Source organism: Cannabis sativa, chromosome 9 (assembly GCF_029168945.1).
Source record: "Cannabis sativa cultivar Pink pepper isolate KNU-18-1 chromosome 9, ASM2916894v1, whole genome shotgun sequence".
Classification (NCBI taxonomy): domain Eukaryota; kingdom Viridiplantae; phylum Streptophyta; class Magnoliopsida; order Rosales; family Cannabaceae; genus Cannabis; species Cannabis sativa.
In genome coordinates, this window is record NC_083609.1 from 22802142 (window position 1) to 22827055 (window position 24914).

General features: G+C 33.3%; 2 protein-coding genes and 1 long non-coding RNA gene across 3 annotated transcripts; 2 read left to right on the plus strand and 1 right to left on the minus strand.

Annotated features, from left to right (window-relative positions):
• Nucleotides 1-462: 462 nt before the first annotated feature.
• Nucleotides 463-1638, plus strand: LOC133031297 (uncharacterized). Its single transcript, XM_061104777.1, has one exon. It carries the CDS (start codon nt 463-465, stop codon nt 1636-1638), a length of 1176 nt encoding a protein of 391 aa, XP_060960760.1.
• A 5-nt stretch (nt 1639-1643) lies between these two features.
• Nucleotides 1644-2584, plus strand: LOC133031298 (uncharacterized). Its single transcript, XM_061104778.1, has 3 exons — nt 1644-1934; nt 2137-2228; nt 2332-2584. Exons 1-3 carry the CDS (start codon nt 1644-1646, stop codon nt 2582-2584), a joined length of 636 nt encoding a protein of 211 aa, XP_060960761.1.
• Nucleotides 2585-15650: 13066 nt separating this feature from the next.
• On the minus strand, nt 15651-18678 carry LOC133031138 (uncharacterized). The gene is made up of 2 exons (XR_009684631.1): nt 16875-18678; nt 15651-16772 (listed from the first exon to the last, which is right to left on the minus strand). It is a non-coding gene; the product is annotated as an uncharacterized LOC133031138 (long non-coding RNA).
• Between the last annotated feature and the right edge of the window lie 6236 nt (nt 18679-24914).

Here is a 24914-nt window from a genome sequence, read left to right on the forward strand (position 1 = left end):
GGTTTAATTTTATTTTAGAACAGGAGATAGAAAGTATTGTTGTACTTCAACATGGAGGACAATGGGATCAAAATGGAATCTACATCAACTTTGAAGGTTGTGCATTGCTCATTCCAAATAATTGCAACCATAGCCACTTGTTTGGAATGATTTGTAATGAGCTGAAGTTGCTAATAGAATCAACTATTTTGAAGATTCAGTATCAAGTAAAAGACGGCTACAGTCCTTTCAATATAGCCAGGGCCGACCCTGAAACTTAGTGGGCCATAGAAAAAAAATTTATTTTGGGCCCTTATTTAGAAAAAAATGTGGTATTTTTCAAAATAAAAAATGGTATAATTTTTAAAGGAATTTTTTTTGGGGCCCCTGGGCTAGGTGGGCCCTAGGCACAGCCTAGCCCGCCTATGCTCAGGGTCGGGCCTGAATGTAGCTGATGATACACAACTTAAAGTTTATATGAAGATGAAGAAAAGAGAACCTGATTTTACAAAGTATCCATTATGCCTTACAATTGACATCAGCCCCAACAGACCAACTTTCTTTTCAACAAGGAGTGCAATAACTTCATCATACCTACTATATAATGAAGTTGGAAAAGTAGAAGAAAATGCATCAAACATTGATAAAACTGGCACAGAAGACATTGCAGACTATATTGACTATGTCAATCTTATGTCAAAAAAAATTATAGAAGATGCAAATGAAACGAACTTCGAGAAAGAAGAAGAGAGCGACATAAATGAAGAATCAGTGATCTGCAACAAAAATGAAGAAGAAATTGTTGTGTCTCAGATATACAAAGACAAGAAGACCTTGAAGAATGTTTTGAGTCATTATGCTATCAAAAACAATTTCCAGTATTGTGTGCAAAAGTCTTGTACAAAAGAGTATCTAGTTGTTTGCCTTGACAAAAATTGCAAGTGGACATTACGAGCATTACGAAATGGAAAGACAAATCAATTTATAATCAAGAGCTTTCAGCAAATTCACACTTGTGCGCTTGAAATAAGGTACAAAGGCAAACGACAAGCAACTTCAACAATTATTGGAGATATGATCAAACACAAATTCAATGATATCAAAACAATGTACAAAGTTGTTGATATAATGAATGACATGAAGCATGATCATGGAGTGAAAGTGAAGTATAGCAAAGCTTGGAGATCTAGAGAAAAGGCCAAGGAAAAAGTTCTAGGAAATGCAGCCCAATCTTATGTTGAATTACCAAGTTATCTTCACAGGTTCCACCTTACAAATCCAGGATCTAGAGTTGATCTCAAAACAGATGATAATGGGATATTCCTATATGCTTTCGTAGTGTTGAATGCTTCTATAAAAGGTTGGCCCCATTGCATACCATGTGTAATAGTTGATGGAACTTTTATGAAGTCAGCATATGGAGGAATATTACTAGCTGCAGCAACTCACAATGGAGAAGGTAAAAGTTTTCCCTTAGCATATGGTGTAGTTGACTCGGAGAATGATGATTCTTGGGAGTTCTTCTTTGATAAATTCAGGAAAGCATATGGAGTAAGAGAAGATATGATAATCATTTCAGATCGACATGAAAGCATCATAAAAGCAGTCAACACAGTATACCCAAAAGTACCACATGGGGCTTGCGCCTACATTTGTTGAAGAACATGAAAAGCAAATTCAAAAAAGGATCCAAAAAGGTGAAGAGTACATTCTTTTTAGCTGCATATGCATACACTGTCAATGAGTTTGAGTACCACATGAGAGAACTTGATAAGATTGATAAGAGGCTACAACCTTACCTACAAGAGATTGGATATCACAAATGGGCAAGAGTTCATTCACTAAACAACAGATACTCCATCATGACATCTAATATTGTAGAATCTTTGAATTCAGCAATTCTAGCTATAAGAGAGCTACCAATTTGTACGATGTTAGAATGTTTTAGAGGATTGGTTCAACAATAGAGTTAGAATAATAGAAACATCGCAAATGCTATCACAACAAAGTTGACCAGTAAATATGAAGAAATTTTGAATGACAACTACATATCCTCATTGTCATTGACGGTATTATTATGAAATTCAAATACAAACTTTCTTTTTTTTTCTATCATAACTACACATGGTATACTAATTTTATCATTATAATAAACAGGTGCACCCACCAACTCACACTTTGTACGAAGTTTGTGATGATGGAGAAAGAGCAATAGTTGATTTAACTTGGATAACTTGTTCATGCAACAGGTTAAACACTTAAACCATATATGTTTAATCATTAATATATAATGTTGTTGCATATACTTGATGATTCATTATATTAATCAATAAATTCATAATGATTCAATAGGTTTCAAATGGATCAAATACCATGTAAACATGCAATTGCTGTTTTGAAAGCAAATAATGAAGACCCTTATCAATATTGTTCAGCATATTACATGAAGGAAGCAATGGTTGCTACTTATGGGGAAGTTGTATATCCTATTGGAAGCAAAGACATGTGGGAAACACTTGATGAAATTAAAAATTGGAAAGTAGACCCTCCAAAAGGAAGAGTAAGAGTAGGTAGAGCAAAGAAGAGAAGATTCAAGCCTGGATGAGAGAAAAAAAAAACAAAATGCCAAAAAAAACAAAACAAATGCGGTATCTGCGGTCAAAGTGGACATAATAGAAAGACTTGCAGAAAATATAACAACAACAGGAATTAAAGATTGACTTTATAACTATATACATATATATAGAAGAATGATATATATATACATTCATTATTGCTTTACTTTTTTAAAACAGAATATAAATCTTTAATTTGACTATTACACACATAATTTTTAGAAAAAAAAAATATTTGGACTTTAATATTTAGCTAATAGTTTATCAAATGGTTTCAGTTTGAATTGTTTTATTGAATTATATGATATTTTATGCAAGGGATTGCTGAATGAGTTGCTTTTAGGGTTGTAGTGCAGGATTATTTGTTATTTAATGCAAATGGTTACTTTTATGTTGATGATGTAGTTCATTTCAAGGTTTCTGTATTTGGTGCTTTGACATGTTATGCAAAAAATTACTGATATAGTTTCCTTTAGAGTTTCTATTAGTATTGATATAGGAATTTCTATATTTAGTCATTTGTTCCTTGAAATCAAAGTTACTAGTGCAAATGTTATTGTAAAGGTTGCTAATATAGTTGTTGGTGTTGCTAAAAATGTGGTCCATTACTAATAAAGTTGTTGGTGTTGCTAAAAGGTTGCTAACATGTCATTTGTTATTGATATATTCGAATTGTTATAGGAATTGCTATATTTAGTCACTTCACATGCTTGCTGCTTTGTCATTTGTTGTTGGTGTTGCTAAATATTTACTTGTTCTCTACCATTGCTCCAAATTATCCTAATAATTCTTCATAAATTAAATTAAAACAAAAGCAGTATACCAAAAGAACATAAAGGACAAAAAGCTCTTTGTATTGACAAAGTTTCAATATCTACATACCAAAAAGATACAGTGGACAAAAAGCTCTTTCCTTTGATAAAGTTTCAACATCTATATACCTAAAAAACATTGTGTACAAAATGCTCTGTGCTTTGACAAAGTTTCAATATCTACATACAAAAATAACACAGTGGACAAAAAGCTCTTTGCTTTGACAAAGTTTCAACATCTGCATACCAAAAAACACAGTGGACAAAGTTTCAACATCTAGTCAGCCTCACTCTCATATCCACAGGTTTTCTTTGTCATTGCATATGAATATAATAAAAAAGCAAGCCTGGACCTATGACATTCCAAATCAAAATCCACCTTCGGAATCTCCTTTCCCTCTATGAAATACTCAGCAAATGAGAACATATATATTGCATTATCTCTGCACAAAAATAATAAAAAACACAAAGATAAAATTAGGAATGTGAGTTGGGCTGGGCCGGGCCTGACCCGCCACAAACCCGGCCCGACCCGATATCACTTTAGCCTGGCCCGGCCAGGCCTAACTCTTTCTTTTGGCTTAGCGGGCCAAGCCCGACCCTAGATAAACGGGCCGAGTTAGGCCCGACCCCTTTTTTTAAAAAAAAGTTAGGATACTTATGGTGGTTACTGAATTGCCTTAGTTCTCTAAATCAATTTTTTTTTTCTCATCCTCAAAATATAGTTAAAAAAAAGTGATAATGATGGACTTTTGAACTCAGATAAGTGATCTTGTGGGGTTTTGATTTTAAAAACAAGTTTACTAGCTGTAATTTTGTTTTTTATTTTCAGAAACTATATAATGTAATCATTCTATTCCTAGTGAGGACGTGAGGTGTTTTGTAATGACCAAAGCATCTTTTCTCTTAGACATTTCAACAAACACTTGTTGTTCACCAACCCAAAATCTAAGTACTAACACCAAAACACAACCAATACAAACACCCCACTCAATTTGAACAACCCATTAATCTTCATTAAATACCAACACAATCTCTAATAACACAAGAACTAAAACTCTAATCATATCCTAATCTCTCACTGGAAATATCACGAGAAGTAGTACCATCTTTGGACATAATTCATTCTGGACAAATAAAATATCATTAAATTCCCACTACAAAAAATAGTCAATGCATGTTTTCAATGAGACAGGTTAATCATATTATGACACGTAATTTACATACAAGTATATTTTAAGGTTTGTTTCACCGGTGTCATTTTTATCAATTGGGATTATAGTTCAGGTTAAAGTTACCTGTCTCTAGGATATAAATGTATGCTCGTTCGTGTATGCTTCAGGAAAAACAAAGATGGTTCAGAAAGAAATTGAATAGCTTTTCTGGGGATTGTATCAGAGACTAGAGATTGAGTATTGAAAGTGTAGAGATGATGTAAGTTTACCTAAAAAAAAAGAAGAAGAAGCTTTGCTTTTCTGGGGATTGTATCGTAGAGTAGAGATTGAGTTGATAAGAGATCGAGAACTGAGAAGAAATTAGAAATTGAGATTTTTTTAAGGATTTAGGTGTTTTTTTTAATATTTGAAACCGGGCCGGGTCGGGCCAGAAGCTCGATAAGAGCCCGAATAATTCGGGCCACAGTTGGCCCGTCGGGCCGGGGGCCCGACCCGGGCCGCGAAAATGGCCCAGATTGACATTCCTAGATAAAATAGGTAAGTAAAAAACACAATTAATCATTATAAAATGAAATTCAGTTTAAAAGGAACACACCTAGATATCCCTGTTGGAACGTCACCATCAAAAACTACCTCAAAAGGAGCACTACGTATTTTCCCAGCATAAGGGGCAACAGAGAAGTCTATGTCTGTGCGTTCAAAAAATCCAAGCATGGTCAAATAAGAAGGTAGCAAAATACGAAATAGCTCCACAGCTACCAATGCAAGATGATGGTTATTGGCACATGTCAATGTGTTATAAACATGAAAAACACTTTCTTTAAGACACATAACAGCAAGGAGGCAATGATTTCCTTCTTTATAGAATTTGGAATAAGCGCATAGCCTGCTTTATTCCAAGGAATTGTTATATTATTTGATATAATATAATATAGATTAAAATATTTAAATGTGACAAATTATATATTAATATGAGATTAATATATATTATGTGTTGGAGGTTATATTATATCATATATAGTATAATAATACACATAAAATTGTAACATATAATGAGTTACAAATCTGAAAATAGATTGTAACTTAAGGATCACAATTGATAATATGTGAGTTATTACATATGGAAGTTATGTAATTAATGGGATAAGTTTCTAGTTGTTAGAAACTGTTACAATACTCAATTATATCATTTAAATGGGTATTGGGACGTTGGGAAAAGATTTGACTCGGAGAGGAGTTACATTTTGAGTTCTCTAGAAACAATTGTTTAATGGTTGTTTTTATGTTGTTTTATGGTTGTTTTACAAACACCTGGAACCCGTTTTTGAAAACGTTCATAAACGTACATAAATTAATTGAGCATATTTCCAGCTCTCTTGTCCAATGTTTTTATCCCATTAAACACAAATTAAAGTATTGGTAATAGCCATGTGATTAAAGGATTTAATTTTCAAATGTGATCCTCAAAACACTATAAATAGAGGTCTTGAGTTTACTTTGGGGGGAGAAGTTTCTATCAAGAGAGCACATTGCTAGAAACACTATAGGCTTGATAAATCCAGAAAGCTATTTCCATTATTTCTTTTCCTTAAGTGCTTGTGGTAGGGGGAAATAAGCTTTTGGACAAAGGTGTAAGACCTTGTTCAAGTTTTGTGATTCTCCTATTATACACTTGTGGTGTATATGGTGTTGAGATTGCTCTCACATCTCTTATATTTATATGCTATTTATATATTGTGTTTTATGTGTAGCTTATTGCTTTGAGTTGTAATTCTTCTCTTCTCTCCATATTCTCTATATTTATGTGTATATTTTATTTGGTGTTGTAACATTATTTAATCTATATTTTTGTCCTTTGTATTATTTGTCATAGAGTTGTAATCTTGTTGGTTTGGTATTTCTATTAGGGCAAAATAATTTCCAACAAGAATATTACAATGATTTGCAAAACCCATAATCACATCAGCAACAACATGTTTGCAACTCAGCACACCAAAATCATGATTCTTCTTGAGAAAAGTTTGATAAACAACTTCAATTCTTGTCTGAAAGTTAGAATTGGTTGTGGTGAACTTTTTAACTGTTGAGTCGCGATACTTGCCTTTCTTTCTTAAGTAATAAAAGAACACATCAACATGCTACATCAATAAAAAAAGTTATTAAGAAAATACTCTAAAATTTACATGGTAAAATTAAAAAGTAATCATAAATGACAAAGAAACTTACTGAATTTGTAATAGGCAGCCCACTACATTGTAGAGCATGGAACCAAGCCTTCTTAATAATGACATGAACACCAAGTTGAAGGCCAAGAATTATCAAGTTATCCTCCTTAGAGTACAATCTCATTTTAAGACAAAAAAATACAATAATAAAAAATAAAGCAACCACAACAAAAAACAATAAATAAATAAAAAAAAAACAAAGTAAACACTCACTTGTTGTCACTTTTCATTCCCTTATCTAACCATCCGTTGAAATCTTGAGTAAGAGAAAAATCAAGTGGTTCACCAATTTTTTCATCTAATGGGCAAAGACCTTTGAGAACCTTAATGTCTCCTGTTGATTTAACTCGATTACTAAGGCCAGAACTAAAATTTCTCACAAATGGTGAGTCCAAATATGATGGAAGCTTAGTCTTCCTTTTTGACATAGGAGTAACACATTCCAACTTACTCTTGTCACTATCAATATAAGGAACCATGGTCGTGCAATGAGAGAAGATGGCTATGAGGAAAAAAAATCATATAAATATACTTATAACAGCAATAAATATAAACCATTAAATAGTAAAAATTTAGAAAAAGTATAATGGATAAAACTATACAATTTTTGTCTTCATCGCATCCAAAGCTTTATAAGCATTTTGCATTGTCTCCTCCAATAAAGCGTCTGATGAAGAATCCAAAAAACACCCACCATTATCATTCTCAGTACCCACTAAAGCAACTGGTGTTGCAACTTCAAGAACTTTATTTGAAATTGCGCCATCATCTTTAACCTGCAAACAAAATATACAAAATAAAATATATTAGAATATTTTATATATGGAAATTATTTTCTAATTAAGGAAATAATTTTCTATTTAAGGAAATAAATAAATAATTGATTTTCTGATAAATGAATATTTTATATTCATTGAATTTGGACAAAATCAATTATGTAATATTCTATATATGGTCAGATTTCTATATTCATTACCTGATTTGATTTCCTGAATTAATTGTCAAAATATTCTGACAATTAATGTGGCGCGTATCTCGATGGAGTATCTCACCTATAAATATAGGGTCTCGGTCCCCGAGCTCCTCACTCATTCTGAATCCATTCAGCAAATTCCATCTAAAGAGAGTTGAGAGAGCGAGGAAGCCCGAACTCCAATACCGAAGCTATCGCAGGGATTGAAGCTCAAAGATCAATGGCTGGAGGTACATCGATCCTTTCATTGCATATATTATTGATATGATTAAAGTTTATTTTCCGCATTTCATATCATTGTATATGCTATATTACATACACTATATATATAGTCTAACAGTTGGTATCAGAGCGGATTTATCTCTGCCTTGATTTTATTTGAGTTTCACATATATATATATATACATACATATACTGTTCATATATATACATATTTGTTTCGGTTCTGTATATATATATTTATATTCATACCATTTATATTATATATACATTTTAATCAGTATATACATATATATATCTTTTATTGTTCATATATACATATATATTATATACTCATACATTCATACTCGTACGTGTATATATATATATTTTATATGTATATATGTTTCTATATATATATCGTATATACATGCATATATACATGCATATATGTATATATATATGTTTCTATATATACATTTTTTTATTATGTGATATATACATGCATATATATATATATACATGCGTATATATAATCACGATCGGTCCATGGTTTTGTTTTTTCCTTTTTTCATTTTTCGGTGTTTATTTTGAATTCTATATACATTACTATATTCGTATAGTATTATAGATCGATCTAAGCATTGAAAATCCATTGAAAAACTTAAAGATGGAAAAAATTTTCAGTTAAAACTTTTTCGGACCCGATTAGTTTCGTGATATTAAAGTATATATTTTTTCGTGTTTTTGTGCATAAAATCTATGTGGATCTCTTTATTATTTGATTTAGAACCATTTAGATTTGAAAACACGTAATTTGGTCGTCGGAAACGCAATTTCCGATCGGATTTGGGTCGGGTTCGACGGACCCGCGTGCAGAAAAACGGGTCAAAATCGACCGGTTTCTTGTCGAAGAAGACGACGCAAAACGACATGTCGTTTGGAGAAAACGACGTGTCGTTTGGCGTAAAAACGACGTGTCGTTTGGCGTAAAAACGACGTGTCGTTTGTAAAAAACGACGTGTCGTTTGAAACACGTTACAAATGTCGTTGTAGAAAAAACGACATGTCGTTTTTCACATTGTGGAAAACGACATGTCGTTTTCGATCTTCGAGCGACCTTTGCATTTATTAAACGACGTGTCGTTTTAGCTTAGGTAAAACGACGTGTCGTTTTTAATGTTTTCAGCACACTTCAGAAAGTAAAAAACGACGTGTCGTTTTTGCCTTTTGCAAAAACGACATGTCGTTTGGCAGTATGAATTTTTCAAAAAAAAAAAAAAAAAAAAAAAGAGGGGAAAAATTCCGAATTTTTTATAAATTTTTATTTATTTGGAATATTAATTATTTTCCCATTTTAGTGTTAATTTAGTCAATAAATTGCATTTAGTTAATTTTCCATTTTTGTTTAATACATATATATAGTATAAATTGAAAATGGAAATTTGTTTAAATTTGGTAATTTGTTACATGATTTATTTAGGCATGTAAAAATTGTGTTAATTTGTGCATTTAATTATATATTACCAAATTTCTGCAATTTATTGTCTAAATTAATTTTTGAAAAATCTGCCATTAATTTCATATTAAGGAATTTGCATTTAATTAATGATCATACATTAATTGTATTATTTTGTATTTAATTGACAAATTTATGTTTAATGCAATTAATTTAGATTTGTATGATTTAAATGCTATACATAAATTCCTTTTATAGTGCTAGATATATTTAGAAATATTCAAACATTAAGATAGGTTGAATATTTTATTTAGCAATTAAGTTTCATAAAACTTCATAAAATTATTCATAAAATATTCATAAAACTTAATAAAATGAATAAAATATGAATAAAACGTAAGTAGTTTTGTGGTTTGACATAAGAAAACATGAACCTGGGACAAATGCTCATATCTAGAACGGTTTTTAATGATCTTCGGACGACCACACTAGGAGCACTAATCTCAGTGATTGTCTATTATGTTAATAACGAAATTACTTTTAGGTAGAGCCCAATACCTAATGTCTAAAGTGAAAATATAATTTTTTATAATTAGGGAGTAGCCACAGCATCTTTAATTATATAAAATTATATATTAATTAAAATTCACCTTAATGGACAAAACTTGTAATTAATTATTTGGATATAATAATTTTACCCCACAGGGATTTTATTATATTTTTATAATTAATTAGGATAATATATTAAGTTAAATTCTCTTAATTTACCCCACAGGGAGTTATGAGGATTTGAATTAATAGTGTTATCACAAATTTTAATTATAGATAGATTTCATTCCTCCATTATTTCTAAATTAAATACTTCATTAAATCTATCATAAAGTTCATCTAATTTTATTAGATTTAAAATTTAGCCCACAGGCAATTTTAGATTTAATAAAATTTTCATCTTCATCATGTTTCTACATTGGTAAAACATGAATTCATTAAAGCCTCAATTCTTTTAAACATCTAAATTTTTGTAATCCTATTCTTGCAGCTATTTCATCCACCTCTAAATATGCTGAAATCACTAGTGAAATCCACCGAGCTTAGGAGTGACAACTTCAAAATCCGGAAGGAACGAGTTCTTCTCCACCTTGCTTGCCTTTGACATGGATTATGCAATAAGGAAAGATGAACCGAGTGCTATCACCGATACTAGCACCGCTGCCGAGATTGCCTTTGCGTGAAAAGTGGGAGCAATCTAATCGTCTCTCGCATCATGTTCATTATGTCCGGAATTCCTATGGGAATGCGTGGATCGGTGGAGCCACCTGAGAAGGTGAAAGACTTTATCAAAGTTATGGATGAGCAGGTTTGACACTTCGGATAAATCCTTGTTCATCAACCTCATCCAAGAGTTCTCGTCCACAAAACTCACGGTGTTAAAGGAGTTCGAGAACATATTTCTAAAATGAGGGACATCACTGCTCATTTGAAGAAACTCGACGTTATCATTCCTGATACCTTCCTGGTTCATTACATCCTTCACAATCTTCCTCCACAGTATGGGCCTTTCAAAATTTCCTACAACACACATAAAGAAAAATGGACTATCAATGAATTGATGACCATGTGTGTTCAAGAGGAAGCCAGGCTCCTACAGGAGCAAGGAGAAAATGTTCACCTGACCACTCAACCTAAGAAACGCAAGCCATTCAAGAAGAACAAAGGGAAAAAGCCCATGGCTCCCAAGGCTGCCATAAAGAAAGATTCCATCAAATGTTTCTTTTGTAAACAAAAGGGACATGCTAAAAGGGAGTGCAGCCAGTTCAAGAAATGGATGGATGACAAAGGTAATCCAATTTCCTTAGTATGTTATGAATCTAATATGGCTAATGTTAATCTTAACACATGGTGGATTGATTCCGGTTCAACAATTCACATAACAAATTCCTTGCAGGATATTCAAAATCTAAGGAAGCCAGTGGCAAGTGAGCAAAGCATCTTATCTGGAAACAAGATGGGCTCACATGTGGAAGCTATTGGAACATGCAATTTAGTTTTAAGTAATGGTTTTATTTTAAAGTTAGAAAAGACCTTTTATGTACCAAGTTTCTCTAGAAACTTGATTTCAGTTTCAAGACTTATACCCTTTGGTTTTTCCTTTACATTTTCAGACAAATATTTCAATTTATATTATAAATCTGAATGTGTTGGAAATGGTATTTTGTCTGATGGTCTTTACTGCCTTAATTTACAAAATAATACCACTAATAATGTTATGCATGTTCACGCTGGCACTAAAAGATGTGTTATGAAAGAGGATTCCTGTACATTGTGGCACTGGAGATTGGGACATATCTCCATTGATAGAATTAAAAGGTTGGTAAAAGATGGGGTACTCAATACCTTAGATTTTACTGACTTTGATACTTGTGTGGATTGCATTAAGGGAAAGCAAACCTCCAAGTCTGTCAAAACTGGTGTCCATAGGAGTTCTGAAATATTAGAAATCATTCATACTGATATATGTAGTCCAGATATGGAGTCACATGGTCAGAAATACTTCATCTCATTCATAGATGATTACTCACGCTACATGTATATCTACTTACTTCATAATAAAAGTGAAGCATTAGATGTCTTTAAGATATTTAAAGCTGAAGTAGAGAAACAATGCAACAAGCAAATTAAGATAGTGAGATCAGATAGAGGAGGTGAGTATTATGGTAGATACACAGAAGATGGACAAGCACCTGGTGCATTTGCGAAGTTTCTTGAAGAAAATGGGATTGTTGCCCATTACACCTTGCCCGGTACACCCGAGCAAAATGGTGTTGCAGAAAGAAGAAACCGAACATTAATGGACATGGTGCGGAGTATGCTTAGTAGCAACTCTAACCTTCCTAAATCCTTGTGGACTGAAGCATTAAAGACATCCGTGTACATATTAAACCGAGTTCCAACAAAGGCAGTCTCAAAAACTCCTTTTGAATTATGGAAAGGTTGGAAACCAAGTTTGAATCATGTACGCATTTGGGGATGTCCATCTGAAGTCAGAATATATAATCCACAAGAGAAGAAATTGGACCCGAGGACCATAAGCGGATTCTTTATAGGGTACGCTGAAAAGTCTAAAGGTTACAAGTTTTATTGTCCATCTCATAGCACAAGAATTGTGGAATCAAGGAATGCAAAATTTCTTGAGAATGCCTTGATCAGTGGGAGTGATCAATCAAAGGACTTAGGTCCTGAGAAAGATCCTTCAGAACCTTCCACTTCAAAAGCAAGATTGATAATGGTTAACACTCCTGTAGTTCAAACGAATGTTGAACAACCATTACCAATCACTGAAGATCCACAAGTTGGTAATGATAATCCAGTAGATCAAAATGTTCAAGAGTTGCCTGCAACTGTTGAACAACCTGCTGAACCTGCTGCTGCTCCACAAGAGCCTGTTGGTGAAGTCTTAAGAAGATCTACTAGACCTATCAAACCAAGGATTTATAAAGACTATGTTGTGTATTTATTAGAATCTGATATTGGAATTGGAAATGATCCAGAAACGTTTTTACAAGCTATGAACAGTAGAGAATCAAAATTGTGGTACAATGCTATGGATGATGAAATGAATTCTATGAGGTGCAACAGAGTCTGGGAACTTGTAAAGTTGCCTAATGGGGCGAGAGCCATTGGCTGTAAATGGGTCTATAAAACTAAGAAAGACTCATTAGGCAACACTGAGAGGTACAAAGCGAGACTTGTTGCTAAAGGATTCACTCAAGAGGAAGGAATTGACTATACAGAGACTTTTTCTCCTGTATCAAAGAAAGATTCCCTGAGAGTCATCTTGGCATTAGTTGCTCATTTTGATTTAGAGCTGGAGCAGATGGATGTAAAAAACTGCTTTTCTGAATGGTGATCTAGAGGAGGAGGTATACATGAAACAACCAGAAGGATTCTCCTCTAGTGAAGGTCAGGATTTGGTATGCAAGCTCAAGAAGTCCATCTATGGATTAAAACAAGCATCCCGTCAATGGTATTTAAAATTTCATGATGTCATCTCTTCCTTTGGATTTGAAGAGAATGTCATGGATCAATGCATATACCTGAAGGAAAGTGGGAGTAAGATCTGTTTTCTTGTTTTATATGTGGACGATATTCTTCTTGCATCCAATGATAAAGGGTTGCTACGTGAAGTAAAACAATTTCTTTCAAAGAACTTTGAGATGAAAGACATGGGTGAAGCATCCTATGTCATAGGCATTAAGATTCATAGAGATAGATACCGAGGTATCTTAGGTTTATCTCAAGAAGCCTACATCAACAGAGTTTTAGAAAGGTTTCATATGAAAGATTGTTCACCGAGCGTTGCTCCAATTATGAAGGGTGATAAATTAAATTTGAGCCAGTGCCCAAAGAATGATTTTGAAAGAGAACAAATGAAGAACATTCCTTATGCTTCTGCTGTCGGAAGCCTAATGTATGCTCAGGTGTGCACAAGACCCGACATTGCTTATTCTGTCGGAATGTTAGGAAGATTTCAGAGTAACCCGGGGATAGACCACTGGAAAGCTGCAAAGAAAGTAATGAGGTATCTTCAGGGTACTAAGGATTACAAACTGATGTTCAAACGAACTGACAATCTAGAAGTAGTTGGCTACTCAGACTCAGATTTCGCTGGTTGCACTGATTCATGTAAATCTACATCTGGTTACGTGTTTATGTTTGCTGGTGGAGGCTGTGTCTTGGAGGAGTAACAAACAAACCTTGACTGCTACTTCTACTATGGAGGCTGAGTTCGTTTCTTGCTTTGAGGCTACATCACATGGTGTATGGCTAAAGAGTTTCATTTCAGGCCTTAGAGTGGTTGATTCCATTGCAAGGCCGCTAAAGATGTTCTGTGACAATTCAGCTGCTGTTTTCATGGCTAAGAACAACAAAAGTGGAAGTCGAAGCAAGCACATCGACATTAAGTACTTAGCTATTAGAGAACGTGTTAAGGAAAATAAAGTGGTCATTCAACACATTAGCACTGAATTGATGATTGCCGATCCTATGACAAAAGGCTTGCCACCTCATAAATTCAAGGATCATGTAGAGAACATGGGACTTGGTTCCCTTATGTAATTTGTACAAATAAAGTTATTATTAATGAAACTCTTATTTTTGATTTTCTCATATTTATGCGCATCTTAATTTTACATTTGAGAAAAATTTCAGAGGACCTGAATAAACATAAGGTTTAGGGTTTATTCACTTAAGTACATTGCCACATAAAGTACATTGTTATATAATAAATGTATTGTAATACATGGAAGATAATACTCGATTCATAATGAGGACATGTCGCTATGATTCGTATGTTTATTATATAATGAGGAACGTTGGGTTTGAATATTTTAGTTTAAATGCTGACCAAGTGGGAGAATATTAGAATATTTTATATATGGAAATTATTTTCTAATTAAGGAAATAATTTTCTATTTAAGGAAATAAATAAATAATTGATTTTCTGATAAATGAATATTTTATATTCATTGAATTTGGACAAAATCAATTATGTAATATTCTATATATGGTCAGATTTCTATATTCATTACCTGATTTGATTTCCTGAATTAATTGTCAAAATATTCTGACAATTAATGTGGCGCAGATACTGATGGAGTATCTCACCTATAAATATAGGGTCTCGGTCCCCGAGCTCCTCACTCATTCTGAATCCATTCAGCAAATTCCATCTAAAGAGAGTTGAGAGAGCGAGGAAGCCCGAACTCCAATACCGAAGCTATCGCAGGGATTGAAGCTCAAAGATCAATGGCTGGAGGTACATCGATCCTTTCATTGCATATATTATTGATATGATTAAAGTTTATTTTCCGCATTTCATATCATTGTATATGCTATATTACATACACTATATATATAGTCTAACAAAATAATCATAAGCGTAAACATGAAAAGTGTATGGAATCTTAAAACATTAATTAAAGGGAAAACACTCAACCTTAACATTTTCATCATTGTTTTCTCTACTACAATCTCTATCATCTTTGTCTTGTTCATTATTTCCACCGCAGTCATTATCATCATTTATATTAAGCCCATGATAATCATCATCATGATTATCCTTTTCTTTAGACTCATGATCATATTCTTTTTCTTGTTGATCTTTTTCTTCTTCCTCTTCTCCTTCGGCATCTTCTTCTTTATTTGCTTCTTCTTCTTTATCTACTTCTTCTTCTTCTTCTTCTGCTTCTTCTTCTTTATATGCTTCTTCTTCTTCCTTCTCCTCTTCTTCTTCTAAAACAATATTTTTCTCATGTCTTTGTTTAGTTCTCCTCTCATTAAAAAGAGTATCATTATGACAAGAAGGAGATTGGGACAAATCAACGGATGAATCCTATTGAACAATTAAAATATAAATTTAAATGGTGTGAACTAAAAAAAATAAAAATATGACATTAATATGCAATAGAGGTTGCTATTGGGGTCACTGGTAGGGTTGCTGCATATAAATATCATTTTCTTACAGATGGTTTCTATAATGGTGGCTGAAAGGGTATCTATATGTCAACTAAGAAAATAAAAAAATATAAAGATACATAAAATATGCTATGAAGGTTGCTATTTGCATAGTTATTAGGTTTGCTGCAAATAATGACTGTTATTTTATAACAGATGGTTTCTGTAAAAGTTGCTGAAAGGGTTACAAAAAAGGTATTTCTATGTGAACTTAAAAAATAAAAAATATATAAAGATGCTATGAAGGTTGCTATTGGTGCCATTGTTAGGTTTGCTGCATATAATGATTGTCATTTTATTAGAGATGGTATTTGTGATCCATAATTATTTTTAAACAGGGGTTGCAATAATGGTTTTTCACAGGGATGTTTTTATTCTCAAATATGAAAATTATTAAAAATCTAATAAAACAGCATATGAAGCAACATAAATTATATATTAAGACATACATGTTTTCTAGATTCATGGAAACTAATAAGCTAAAACAATGCCATATCAAAGCGAGAAAATCCATCTTGGACAAAAGTCTTCAGCGAGCATACTTCAGAAACTATAGTCTTGTTACTTTCTTCTAGTCTTAATTGGGCTTGCATGATATTTAGCGACACTTGAGGAACAGAATATGGACAACCAGCAACAGACCTAGGAGGAATTTCCACAAAATCATCATCTCCATCATCAACATCTTGTGGGGGGTTGCTCCAGCTTGAGGATGATCAATATCTATCTGAGGCAAAGAATGTTTTTTTCCTTTAGGGAAAAATATATCCAGATTATATTTTACTCTCTCTTCAGAAGTTGGACATAAATTTCTCAATTTCAACTAAAAATTTTAAAAAATAAAACAAAAAAAAAAAAATCAATATATATGTAAAATAATAAATAAAAATATAATAGTAAGAACATATTATACAATGTAAAATACCTCATCCATTGGCAAAGATAGCATTATAGAAACATCCTCGAATCTAGGATTCAAATCACATTTCCACCTAACAATACGAGAAATTGAACCTTGATGCAAAGTGGCAAGACCACCGTTCATGTATGGGCAACACTCGTAGAACCAAACTTGAAATGCATATACAAACCCAAAATGCCTATAAAATGGCTTCCTAGAATGTGCTTTGGCTTCTTCCACCTTCTTCAAGTTAATCCTTGCCTTCAATTTTTTCATAAGGAAAATGAAACTTCTTGTCCCCAAGGAAACTCTGAAAATGCACCACTATCCAATATATTTAAGTGTTCTTGTGACACATTATAACAAGGTTCTGAACGGAGCAAATTTTTTTAAGGAAATGCAGAAGTGTAATTTTAAGAGCATCCTCATCATTCTTCCATCTCTTTTCAACAAAACATTTACTCAATTGTTCCTTGGAGAACTTCAAATTATTAAAATATGTTGATTGAATACCATTTTCATGTCGAACATATTTTAATTTATCCCTAGACCCCAAACATTGTAGACCCGCTACAAGGGCAAACTCTCCTCGGCCAAAACTTAGCTGCATTCCATTGATCCCAATCTAAATCTCAACTGGATTGGGTTGTCGCAACTCTCTAAGGAGTGAATTGTGAATTAACTGATTTTGAATTGTGAATTGTTCCAACGATGCAAACTGGCCAAAGCAAGAAGTAAAGAAATCTGGAAATTGTTTTGTTGAAAGAGTTTCCCGAATAGACCCAATGAATCTACCATCAATGCCTTCGTAAGTAATCCTGACGTTGCGATGTAGACTACGAGGAATGAGGAACGATGTACCCTACAAAAAAAAATTACACATAATAAACTAATAAATAATAATGTTAAAAACATTTAAAAAATGAAACAATAAAATAATAAAAGAGGCATAGCAAAAGAAAAATAAAAGTGTACCTCGCGAGGGGCAACTAACTGATCATTAATAGATACATGAGTCTTTTTGGCTTTTAGCAATCTGTGTGGAATTTGAGGGTCATTTCTTAGACCTTGTTTCAACTTGAGAACGACTAGAAGCTGAACAAGGGATGGTTCTTTTCTTAGACCTTGTCTCAATTAGAGAACAAACAGCAACTGTAACAAGAGGAGTGGATTCTAATGAAGGAGATCCTAACAAGAACCGTGTATGAACCATTCTATTTTCTCACTTATGACCACCTGCAATAACAAGCAAAAAATATTTGAGTATGTTGGAATGCTGGAATACTAAAATAAAAACTTAAAAAGATTACAGAGAGAATAAACCTCTATACTTTCTTCCAAAAAAGAGTGGAAATGAATTAGTAGGCTAAAACACTAATTTAAATAAGTAAAGAGAAATTTAGCAACCATTTTCTATTTTCTAAAGTTCCCAGTGAGCTCTCACATTATGCCCCAGATATCCTCACCAAATATAATCAAAATAAATATCATACACATTCATGAAGCAAGTCAAGCTACCCAAGTATGCTCTCTAACTCAAATAGAGAAAACTAAAGTAGAAACAATACCAAATGACAACTTGAGCTCCCACATTATAATGAAACAACAAATAATAATATATAAAGACAATTGGCTCAATTCTAGTCGCATTGCATTGACCCGAAATAACATAAAACTTAGAGAAAACTTAATACACATTGAAATGATCACCAAACCAAAATAATTGCGCAGCTAGACAGAGAGAGAAAGAGGGAATTCAAATTTATGCACAATTGTAAAATGTTATGTACCATAAACCGATTATTACTTCAAACATGGAAGTGTATATTGTTGAGCTTTGTGCCCTAAATAAAACTCTATTTTAATATAATCTTTGCCATTCAGTTATAAATAAAGAAATAGAATTATTTTCATCACTTATTTAGTATGTCATTTGATTTTAAATTGTTAATATGCGGTTCAAACCGCACCGCACCGCACCGCACATTATAAAAATAACAATTTTTATATTTATTTTGGTCCAATATGTGAATGTCCAACCCAAAGCCGACTAATTATTGTATTATTGAAAAATATTTATTTTCAAGTCTTATGATATTTTTGACAAGTGTTGCTCAAATTTTGTTGTATGTATGATAGTTTAATTATTGGTGATAGTCCAAACTGCAAAAATCGCACCGTCCCGCATCATTTTTTGCGGTGCGATTTCTACAATTTTTTAGTTTTGCGGTGCGGGTGCAGTTTAAAAAATTGAAAAAACCGCATGTGCGGGTTGGTTTGAAAATATAAAGTTCTTTTTTGGCAATTTAGATGCCAAAATATTTTTTATTATGGTGCGATTTTTTGGCTATCATAAAACTGATTTTCTCACCTTAATTAAATGTTTATTGCTCTTTTCTATCATAAGAAAGATTCTATATTCAGCTATCATTTTCTTTGTTTGAAAACTTCTTGTAAGGGAAGAAATTTTCTTCTGGAAAGTCTACTTTTTATGGAAACTTTAACTTTTCTTATTTCTCCTTAATGAGTTCGATTGTGTCTTCATAAGATCAGATCAAACATACTGTTTTGGCAAGTATCAAGTCCAAATATGTAACACATTTACAGTACAGTGAGTCGAGCTCGTCTCATGGCGGTGAACTTTACATGTTAGGGCTAACCACATTCTTTAGGACCGTATTGCTCTGATACCATATTGTAACACCCCGATTTCCCGAGATGTCACATAGGATAGTCCGTATAAAATAATTTAATAAGATAAAGACAATAAAATAATTCTTTATTGAAAAAAAATATCTAAGCATGAGATCTCACTGTTTAAAACAAAATACTTTTAGTACCGTAAACCTAAATAAGAACTAGTTAAATCAAAATAACGGTTCCACAATGTTTAGCATTTAAAAACATTAAAAGCAAAATACTGGGCCAGCCCCCTAACATGCGGTCCACGCCTCGAGCTCTTCAATCTCACTACTTAGCCTTACCCTTACCTGCACACAGAGTACTCGTGAGCTAACGCCCAGTAAGAAGAGCTATGTAGGACATAACCCTCCTAACTAGTTACTTGACATAAGTTACTATTTAATATTAATCAACAGTAATTCACATTCCATAAATATATCCACAGCGCATGTTGTTCTCACATGCACAAATAAAGTCTCATATCGCACATTATACTCACATACGATAATCAACTATACGCTCATGTTGATCAAACATGAGGTAACCTGCCCTGCCTTGTGTTATTCTCACACTTGGCATCCAACAGGGCAATTAATTACCATAAGTTGTACTCACCCATGATAAAGTTATAACCTGCAAGTGATATGCTCACACAAGTAGCAAGACCCTAATATTATTCTCATGCTAACGATGCTCACAAAATATAAAGAAATCACAACACAATCAAATTAAATAGCAAACCAACCCAAGTTGTATGCATAACATACACCTTGTGTACAGATGTCCACTCTTCTTACCTCAGTTGCTAAGACCACACTCGCTACCTCGAGCACCTCAACGAATTTCTTTGTTGAGAACAAGATCCTAAACATTCATTAACACAACAATACACTCAAAATACATTCAAGTATGAATCTCTAAACCCATACAGAAACTTACGTAAAAATACGTAACACATAGGTCCATTTCACTTGCATGACACACCATACATAAGCATTTATTATTTTGATTCACACAAACATATTGCATGGACTCAAACACACATTCTTAACGTAAAACATGAATTCATACAACACCTTTTCACGTAAAATTTACTAAAATACTATTTATTCTCATTAAAACCCAAATAAATAGTTAATTAATCACCAATAATTATAATAAATACCTACAACAACTAATAAATAATAAAACCTATTCCTTTTGATATCATAGGCAGTAAATGGTATTACAAAAATACATTTTACTATTTTAACAACACTTATCCATTTTTCATAATTAACTTAAGCATTAATTAAGTAAATTCATGAAAAATACCAAAATTGTTTAAAAACCGAATCTAACTCTTCTAACACAGTTTATAATCTGTACTAAGTCATAAATAATTTTCTTTGAATTTTCTAAGCAACGTAGGTATTTTTCATAATTAAAATAAGAAATAACATCAATAATTTATGAAAAATACATAATCGCCTAAAAAATTCAATCTACCAATTTTATAACAGTTTATATATCATAGCCCATCATATAAAATAAATCTAGATTTTTCTGAGCACCCTAAGTATTTTTCATAATTAATTTATGAAATAAACTAATTAATTCATAATAATTCCAAATAAATTCAAAAAATTATGAAACTTCACCAAGCACCTTAGAATAAAATAAGGAATCAAAATATACAAAAATATCTAAGAAAAACATCTCAGAAACGGTCAGAACGTGGTCGCCGGCTTTCTCGTCGGTTTCGTCGCCGGTAAAGTGTAACTTTGTCTCCGATTGCTCTTGAAGCATCCTTTCGATTGGGGAACACAGTGCTCAGGACCTCAAAATGATCAAGAAAAGAGGTCCGAGAAGGCAGATCGGAGTCGTCTCCTTCGTTGGCGGTGTACCGTCTTTAATGGAGTCAAAATATTAGTTTTTCGTTTTGGACGTTAAAGCTTCATTTTCTTACGTCAACAACAATCCTTAGGGTCCGATGCACTCATATATAACCTCCCTTGATCTAACAACAAGCTTAAACACGTTCGAATTCGAGTCCATTTCCAAGCCGCACCTTCGAAGTAGGGATGCACACGGGGCGGGGAATGAGCGGGGAGTGCTCTCCCCGTCCCCATCCCCGTTAAGGATTTTAATCCCCATCCACGCCCCATCCTCGCTTATTCCCCATCGGGGACGGGGCGGGAAATCCCCTAATGGAGCGGGGACGGGGCGGGGAATCCCTATTGTAAAAATAAAATTTATTTTAAAAATTTAAATGTCTAAAATTAATAAATTACATGAAAGATAAAATATAACATATTATTTACTATTCAATATAGTAATTATTATACAAAGACACAACTTCAAAAATTGTAAAAATGATATTAATATACTAAAAAAATACAAACGCATATATGAAATATAAAATATTAATAAAAAAATAATTAATAAATTAAACGGGTCCCCGTCGGGGCGGGGAGTGTCATCCCCGTCCCCGCCCCGTTTAACCTTCGGGGACAAAATTTGATCCCGTCCCGGCCCCGTTCCCCATTTAGACGGGGAATCCTCGCCTCATTAGGGGCGGGTCCCCACGGAGCCCCATCCCCATGGGGAAAATGTGCATCCCTACTTCGAAGCTTCAAAAATGGCGAATCTCGAAACGAGGACCTCCGCCCCTTATACCACGTTAAAAAGCTTTCTTAGGTCGTATATAAGTGATCCCAAACCCCCACGTTCACCCAGGTTGCGGTCCGCTTGAAGAAACGAAATTTTTCGGTATCGTATACGCCGTATACGTTCACTCTCTCTCTCTCTCTCTCTCTCTCTCTCTCTCTCTCTCTCTCTCTCTCTCTCGTTCGTTCTCTGTTTCTGGTGCACGAAAATAGAACTCAAACCTAATTTCTATCGTGTTTAAACCTAAGCAAAAGATTGCTTTGAACCGAAGTGGAACGATTCTCATTCGACAAAAATCGGTGCTCTCCGAACCGTATATATTCGTATATACAGTTTTAAAAATAACATTAATAATATTAATAACAATAATAATAATAATAATAACATTAATAATAATAAAAAAATAATAATAATTATTAAAATACTAATAATAACTTTAATAATAATAATAATAATAATAATAATAATAATAATAATAATAATATTAATAATAATTATAATAATATAATAATATAATAATATACCCATCTAATAATATCGAGATATATATATTTTTTAGGCATTAAGCACATGCCAATAATATCATATCATCACAAAAAAAAAAAAATCTCCTACATATTTAAATCCATAAATATGTAAAATAATAAAAATACTCTCAGCTAAATAAAATTATAAAAATACCCTTTCGGAGTTAGCAGATATTACACTTATCCCCCTCTAAAAGAAAATTTTGTCCCGAAATTTTACTCAAATAATTTTGGATATTGTTCTCGCATATCAAGCTCTAGCTCCCAAGTAGCTTCCTCAACCACACTGTTTCTCCATAGGACTTTCACCAAGGTAATAGTCTTATTTCTCAAAATCCTATCATTTTGATCAAGAATCTTTATCGGGCGTTCATTGTAAGATAAGTCTTCCTGCAAACCCTGTGTTTCATAGCTCAAAACATGCGATGGGTCTGACACATATTTTTGGAGTTGAGATACATGAAATATATTGTGCACCCCAGATAATGATGGCGGTAAAGCTATTCTATAAGCTACACTGCCCACTCTGTCCAATGGACCAACATATCTGGGACTTAGTTTCCCTCTCTTGCCAAATCTCTTCACCGAGAGTCCTTTTCGTGGTGTCACTCGAAGAAACACATGATCACCCACTTCGAACTCAATGTCCCTCCGCTTCAGGTCTGCATAAGATTTCTGTCTGCTCTGCGCGGTGATCATTCTAGCCCTGATCTTCTGAATAGCTTCGTTGGTGTGCTGAACTGCATCTGGCCCTAGGAGTTTGTTCTCTCCCAACTCATCCCAATGCAGTGGAGACCTGCATTTTCTTCCATACAACATCTCATAGGGTGCTACCCCGATAGTAGACTGATAGCTGTTGTTGTAAGAAAATTCAATCAAAGGCAGGTATTTGCTCCATGATCCTTAGAAATCTATCACACATGCCCTCAACATATCTTCCAAGATCTGATTTGTTCTCTCAGTCTGACCATCTATCTCTGGATGATATACAGTACTGAACTTCAATCGAGTTCCCATTGCTCTCTGTAAGCTTTCCCAAAAAGATGAAGTAAACCGAGCATCTCTGTAAAGCCCGCTTAGTTAATTTGGAAATTATCAGTTGGTTATGATTAATTATGAAATTATTTATAGCTATTTAAATAATTTATTATTCGGTTATTTATGTTATTCAGTATCTTGCATATTTTGCATTTCCGGTGTCCGGTATTTTGGAACTCGGCGTTTGGCTCAGTAGAAATCACAACTTAATATGTTAGTAGTTTGGGGACGGGTTTTAGACATTGGGAATGTCGGGAATGGCCGGGAATTTAGAATTTCCCAAAAATACCCCTTTAGTATGATTTTCATGATTTTATGGTGAAGGGGCAAAATGGTCTTTTTGCCCCATTAGTGTTTTGTCTTTTAGTGACTTTTTATTTGAAAATTAAATGTTTAATTTTTAGTATTATTTGGCTGAAATAAGGGTTATGTAATGGGGGTTTAATTCATTTATCCAAAAATTTCAAAGTTTAGAAAAATTAGAAAATTGGAAAACCTCTCTTTTCTCTCTCTCTTTTTTCGGCTGAAGGCTTGGGGTTCAAGGGCTAGTTTTCTTTCAATTTTCAAGCTAGTTTCATCCAATCTAAGTGTTCTTCTAATCCTTGGTAAAGTCTCTAACCTTTCTTGTTGTAATTTCTTGAAAAAAAATGATGAAAAATGATGATGCATGCATGATTAATTGAGGTTGTTGCTGCTGTGTTTTGTTGATGTTTTCTGTGGTTCAAAGCATGTTTAATTGATGTTAATTGAGTTGTTTGAAGCATGTTAGTTAGGTTGTTCAAAGCTTTTAGTTTCTATGTTAAAATATGTGATTTTTGAATGAAATGGTTCTATTTGTTGCTGTGAAGTTGCTGGATGTTCTTTATAGTTTTCAGAGGTGATTATATGCTAGTTTAAGTAGATTTAAGCTAGTGGAATGCATGTTTAGGTGGATTTGCTCAAGCTTGAGTTTGGAACTCAAAGCTTGAGCTCCAGTGGTGATTTTTGTATATGTGTTTTCTGGGTGGTTTTGAGGCCTTAGATTTGTTCTTTGGGGTGTTTAGAGCAGGTCTGGAAAGTTTGGTACCAATTGGGGTTGAATTGGTCGAGTTATGAAAATTTTAGTTGGTGCACTGCGAGGAAACGGAATTCCGGTTGTACATCCGGAATTCCAGATGAGGGTTCTGAA